The sequence below is a fragment of the Electrophorus electricus genome, chromosome 13, assembly GCF_013358815.1.
Source record: "Electrophorus electricus isolate fEleEle1 chromosome 13, fEleEle1.pri, whole genome shotgun sequence".
Classification (NCBI taxonomy): domain Eukaryota; kingdom Metazoa; phylum Chordata; class Actinopteri; order Gymnotiformes; family Gymnotidae; genus Electrophorus; species Electrophorus electricus.
The window spans coordinates 11,556,735-11,562,814 of record NC_049547.1 but is presented as its reverse complement, the minus strand read 5'-3'; the positions used below and the strand labels follow the sequence as shown (position 1 = coordinate 11,562,814).

The window sequence follows — 6,080 nt, the reverse complement described above, 5'->3', positions numbered from 1 at the left end:
TTGTCAACTCTTACTAGTGTTGAGCACCAATGAATATTGTTAAAGACTCCTAGACAAGAGCTGTTTATTTTTTTCTTATACATCTTTAACATTCTACTTCAAGTAAATGAACACTGGGAGGTTTGGCCAGACTCTTGAACAAGTAAACCCCCAAATGTGAAAAAAAAAAAACAGATTTAGGAAAAGGTTAAATTATAGTGTTTGTCTAGCAGCATGGGAATTGCATTCCGTTCTCTTTTGCGCAAGTAAATGACAAGGAACCTTACTTCTTGAACAGCATACCCCTAACAAAACAGTTCTTGAAAATGTCTAGGCATTTCAATATGTTTATACCATCAAATACCGTTCACTGTAAAAGGTAAGGAAGTAATTTTGAAAATCAAAGCATCATGTTGAACAGGCCATGTAGTAATTGTATGTAAACCTACAGGTAGAGGTCAAAGATTCGTACTGTGGGTCTCTCGCACACCATCAAAGTTCCTGAGCATTCAGTGTCAACTACCTGTCACATTGCTTGTAGATAAGTGCATTCACATTCACCATTGCTTCTAGATAAGTGCATTCACATTCCCCATTGCTTCTTACTGCAAGACAGGTCCAATTATGTACTTTTGAACTGCTCTACCAAATGTGTTCAGTGCTCCATGACACTACAATTAGTTAGATGAAACTGAAATAGCCAAATACCACTTATAATTTGCATTTTAGGGCTTCTGTAACTTTACACACAGAGCAGCCTTACTGACTTTCTCACTTTAGCAATTAAAGGAGAGACACAAACTCATCTATGGTGTGTTTTGACATTGTACAAATCTATATTTTTTTCTCTGATTACACATAAATAGATATATACTATTTACTAAAAGTGGTTATAATAGAAATAAATACAAAATATGAACAATATACTTCATGTGCGGAATTGTACTAATTGAAATGTACATCAGAAAATACATTAGTTGAACTTGAATTTAAAATATTTATTTTCCCATTAGTGGACATAAATATAGCCTTATATATTTTTTTTTTTCCAAAATATGTGTTTTACTTTAGCATAAATAAAAAGTGTAGTATCAGGAAATAAAGTGTCCTTGCAAAATGCGAGTCTGTGGCTTTCAGCGGCACCCACAGCCTTCCACCACCATATCCTGGTAGTTTTTCAGGACCACTTTCTCATACTCATCCAGATAGAGTAAGGATATGGGGCTCAGGTCGGTGGGCACGCAGCAGGCTTTAGGAATATTGCTGTTCACAGAGTTGACCAGCGTTTGCACAATAGCATGATTGGTGGAGTTCAGGTGGTCTGCCAGAGGGAAAGGACACTCCCCTTGGCAGTAAAAGGCATGATAGCCTGGCGGGGCCACTATCCAGTCATTCCAGCCCACGTCACTGAAGTCCACATAGAGGGAGTGCCTTCTGCAGTTGGCTTTGTGTTTTTTCTTCGGCTTGCTGCCGCGTCGCGCCTGGCGCTTCTCCCTAGAGTGCAGCATGTGTCCTTTGCCATCATGGCTGAATGTGAGCAGGAGTGGCCTCATCTGTTGCCATGAGTCCTCGCTGTTATGCAGGGACCTACTGACCCTGACATGCCTCTTGTAGTCTCCTTCTGCATGGCTGGGGTGAACCACCTCCACTACGAAGCCATGGTTGGTGTGTCCCTCTGTGGTCCACCGCACGACGGCAGGACTTACGTCAAAGCTCTCCCACTTGCTCAGGCTGTGCTGAACCAGTCTGGTGTCCAGGAGTCTCGTAATGGGCTCTTTACTGCAAACGGCAGGCTTCATGACCTCATATATGTTAATGCGATGGTACCCTGTACTGTTGTTTCTGCTAGCATTTGTGGTTGTCATGACCTGCTCCCTATAAATCCTCAGCTCTGCTGATGTGACAAACTCCTCGCTGGGGACGGAGCTTAAATTAAAGAGGAATCTTTGAGACATTTTCCCACCATGACTTAACAACTCCTCTGCAGATTCTGAAAGAGATTAAAACATACTCAGAATGCACTTGCATTTTTAGAGAAGTTACATGTACACTTGTTGACAAGTTTGCTATTTATTCCTGCACAGACTAAATCAAAGCTATTTCAAAAATATGTATATGTATGTGAACTGGGTTATTCAGCAATGTTCAAGTAATGTCCTGCAGCACATGTAATGTTTTTGTAATGTACTCCAAACTTGATATCTACAGTAAAGGAGAATGTGAAGCATCTGACTGGTAATACTGTATTCTTTCAAGCTCATATTTTGATTTCTAATTTTAGTTTGACTTCTAAAAAAGTATCTAATTTAATATTTTTTGCCTTAAACAGTGTGGAAAATCCACCAAGCCAACTTCACACATATTCCAAGGGAATTCTCTCTTTTTTAAAGCAGCAACATACGTATACTGATGAGTTTACTTGGTAGCCAGTAGAGATGAACAAGAATGAGAAGCATGTGTCTGATAAATGTTAAATGTTTGTCATTTATGTCTGATAAATAATACATTTTCACTCAATTCTGACACTCATGATGTGTTTGCATGTGACAAGCAGAATATTTCCACGGAATTAAAGTTTCTGTACACACACACACAATAAATAAATTATATATATATATATATTTGCCGGTTACACTTGTTACTTATTTTGTGTCAGAGATAGAGAGACATAGTTAGTTCAGTTTAGATGCTGTAAGATTGCTTACCATCATTGTGGAAACTTCTTATTGTATTAGCCCGACTGGCGGACCTTTGAGAATTCCTCCCGAGGGAACCTTTCGGTCGACTATGTTTTTGCTCCGTGTTCGCAGAGTACACTGTGAACAAGTCAATCATGTACTGTGGAACGACGACAGACTTGCTTGGATTCGGTCTCTGTTTTAGCCCAAACATGCTTAGAAGTCGAAGTTCAAAGGTGTTTAAGATGTCCTCGGACAGTGGGGAACTGTATTTTCGCCGGCCAATCTCGGGAATAAGTCCAGTACAGCCTCCGAATAACACCTGACCGAACAGCAATATCATGAAAGCACGGACAACGGAGTCCATGGTCACGCTCTGCCTGACAGATGGGCAACTTTTCAGTGGGGAAAGACGGTATCACACAGGCACAAACCAGCGGAGATTTCCATCTCTGCTGTTCAGTTTAGTCATTTTACTCTCCCTTAATGTAAATATGCGCCCGTCATTAATCAGTCACCTTGACAGTTGATATTTTTTGCAATATAAACGTAAAGAATCTGACGTCTGGCGGAAGAAAGACAATGAGTGTAAAACAGTCATAATCCTAACTTCTCCAGATTAACAGTGCAAAAGGAGATGGTGGAAAGAGAGTAAAAGCTCAACGAGCAGTCGTATCGAACATGAAAACTCACTGAAATGCCGACCTTTTTGTCGATCAATAAAACCTCCAAAAGATCCACAGAAACATCCAAATAAGAGATGGTCTAAATCCGCGAGAAACTGTCTCAAACAAGACATCGAAAAGAAATTGTACTCTTTAACGTTCTAGCAACCTTCTTGGTAGGTGTTGTCTGTACAAGTGCCGGCTCTAAGGATAAAGTCCAGTTAAATCGGGTGCGCAGCCCACTGCTGAAAGTTATGCATCCCGCTTTTTTCCATGACAGATGATTATCAATGAAGCCCTGCGGAACTTAAAGTACTGCCGCTCTCATTTTTCCTGTAACGTTTGCAATTGCTATTTCACAAAACATCGTCCATTTCAGCGCATATCACACAACTATTCGGTACAAAGCAGAAAGATTCAAAACATTAAAACTATTTGTCTTACATATTTTCGACAGTCAGTCGCTAAAAAAAAATGTTTTTAAAAAGACGAAAAGTAGTATAGGAAGGGCTTCAGAAGAAACAAGCGTGTTGTGATTATGCAACGCGCTTTAATAAATTTCTTTGACGTAGCAAGGTGCTGGCAACTCAAAAACAAAAGCCTTCGCCTGCAAAGAGCGCGCCGTTCACTGCCACATTTGACTTTGGTGCGTCTCGTTGGCGCGCAGCTGCGCTGTGTGCAGTAGCGAGCCTGACTGCAACGCTCGCGCTTTGAAGTGTCGTTTTGTTGCTCAGTGATGTCACGAGCTAACACATCAGCGGCCAAAGGAGGGGGAGAAAAAAAAAAAACACTACTCATACTGTCACACAAGGTTTATTAACCTGCTGCCGGTGTTCAGGTTTCCGGTGGTAAATACAGATACATTTTCAAAACAAAATACCCTTTTGTATTTTCTTAAGTCTTCCAGTCACTGTAAATATTTACAATAGCCTATGTAAGACTACATTAAAGATCTTGACAAGTATAATTATTGGGTGTAATTTCACTAAATTCTAGTGTTGTACTACAACGGCCGAAATTTAAACACAGCGCGCCAACCAGTGGAGGAAACAGTCTTGCACACACACAGGACAGGTACATTAAGACTTGGATAAACTACGGAACAATCTGTAAAACCACATCAAACGAGCAAACCAGACATCAAAGTATTTAAACAAATCAAAGTTTATTGTATTTTCATCAAAGAAACATCTAGTATCTTATCTGCAACCACATTCATCTACCACCATATCCTCATAATGTCTGAGAACAACATTGTCATTGTTGTCATAATACAGCATAGAAATGGGCGATAACTTGATAGGGACGCAACAAGGCTGGGGGGTCTCTTTTGGTTCGAACGAATGGACTAGAGTCTGCAAAATGGCGTGGTTGGTCCCGTTCAAGCTTTCACTGAGCGGAAACGGACACTCCCCATGGCAGTAATTCGCCATATAGCCCTGTGGAGCAATGATCCAGTCTTGCCACCCAACATCTTTGAAGTCAATGTAAAGCCGCCTCGGTCTGCACACATTGCTGGGGGCAATCGGTAAATAGTAGGCGCTCCTCTTCTTCCTTGATCTACACTGATAAGGGTTCAAAGATACAACCACTAGCGATGTGACAAGCTCTGGGATCTCTATATGACTGTGTGAGTTTGCACTCACATGGTCATACTCAACCGAGTTGAGGCTGTTGCTGATTTGGGTGAATTGGAAAACCAGTATCATACCGTAGTTTTTGCCTGGTTGTCTCCACGATTCTGCCAGATCAGTGAAGTTAAAATTAATAGCACCGTGAGTGTACTGATAGTGAACCGACTGAGAGAACAGCAGTCTGCGGCTAAATGCATGATTCATTCCCTTTAATGTGGGCCTTAAGACTTTGTAGAGGTGCATGGTAAAGGCACGATGTGCCGCTTTCTGCGACATGCGAAAAAAATCTTGTTTGAACTTTATTTCCAGCTGTGCAAACGAGAGTTGCTCAATTTTTTCGAGCACGGACATGTTGAAAAACAGATGCTTTTCCACACACATTGGGCAGTGGTGGTTCGATTCTGAAATCAGTCTACCTGTTGAAAAAGGATTATGAAATCATGGATTTGGAGGTGTTACAAAAAACACACACTGTCGTGAGGCCTAGATGGAGACAACGGCAAGAAGCTCACCTTGATCTAGGACATATCTCACAATGTTTCCTCTGACTCCATACTCTGACACAGTACATGGATCAGTTTCCGTGCGTATTTTATCTGTCTTCTTGAAGATTCTCCAAAGCGAAGAGGGCACAGCAGCATGATTTGATGGTTTTGGCCGACTCGAGAGCCCCAGCGAATTAAAAAAAAATTTTTCTTGAAATTTCACATTCTCGGTGTAGACCAATCCAAAGATGGAAAAGGATGCTACAAATAAAAACTTTAAAATTGCCATACTGAATACCGAACGGCTACTATTTCGGAACGTTGTCTAAACAAGGCCGCCACCTTTTAGTCTATGTGAATGGCAGCCTGATAACTCACTAAAAGCGTGAAGATTGGCGCCGAGTAGTCAAGCCAAAGGTGCAACTAATAGATGAGGTAATTGGATTGCTATGCAAATTAGGCGCGCAGAATGTCTCTGAAGTGCACGCGGGATATCGGCACGTGATGAAAAATGAAGAACCAACTTAAACTTGTGCTTGCTAGAGGGGGTAGTGGTTTTTCCATTGTAGGCCTAGATCTCAGATATCCTGTAGCGTTTATATTGTCGAGCAGTAAACCACCCCCCTTGCCCCTCAAAAA

The 6,080-nt window shown here is 41.2% G+C and overlaps 2 protein-coding genes across 2 annotated transcripts; both read right to left on the bottom strand.

The window, feature by feature from the left end:
• Window positions 1-961: 961 nt before the first annotated feature.
• On the bottom strand, window positions 962-3,963 carry bmp2a (bone morphogenetic protein 2a). The gene is made up of 2 exons (XM_027002413.2): window positions 2,685-3,963; window positions 962-1,969 (listed from the first exon to the last, which is right to left on the bottom strand). The coding sequence occupies exons 1-2, from the start codon at window positions 3,022-3,024 to the stop codon at window positions 1,113-1,115; spliced, it is 1,197 nt and encodes a 398-aa protein (XP_026858214.2). The 5' UTR covers window positions 3,025-3,963; the 3' UTR covers window positions 962-1,112.
• A 558-nt stretch (window positions 3,964-4,521) lies between these two features.
• On the bottom strand, window positions 4,522-5,730 carry gdf3 (growth differentiation factor 3). Its single transcript, XM_027002469.2, has 2 exons — window positions 5,469-5,730; window positions 4,522-5,372 (listed from the first exon to the last, which is right to left on the bottom strand). The coding sequence occupies exons 1-2, from the start codon at window positions 5,728-5,730 to the stop codon at window positions 4,522-4,524; spliced, it is 1,113 nt and encodes a 370-aa protein (XP_026858270.1).
• Window positions 5,731-6,080: the final 350 nt, after the last annotated feature.

What these genes read in the sequence shown, in the direction of transcription:
- gdf3 (XM_027002469.2), bottom strand. Translation starts at nt 5,730, where the DNA reads ATGGCAATTTTAAAGTTTTTATTTGTAGCATCCTTTTCCATCTTTGGA. An exon ending in GAGATATGTCCTAGATCAAG is followed by an intron (nt 5,373 to 5,468) that starts GTGAGCTTCTTG and finishes CTTTTTCAACAG; the next exon opens with GTAGACTGATTTCAGAATCG.
- bmp2a (XM_027002413.2), bottom strand. Translation starts at nt 3,024, where the DNA reads ATGGACTCCGTTGTCCGTGCTTTCATGATATTGCTGTTCGGTCAGGTG. An exon ending in AAGAAGTTTCCACAATGATG is followed by an intron (nt 1,970 to 2,684) that starts GTAAGCAATCTT and finishes AATCTCTTTCAG; the next exon opens with AATCTGCAGAGGAGTTGTTA.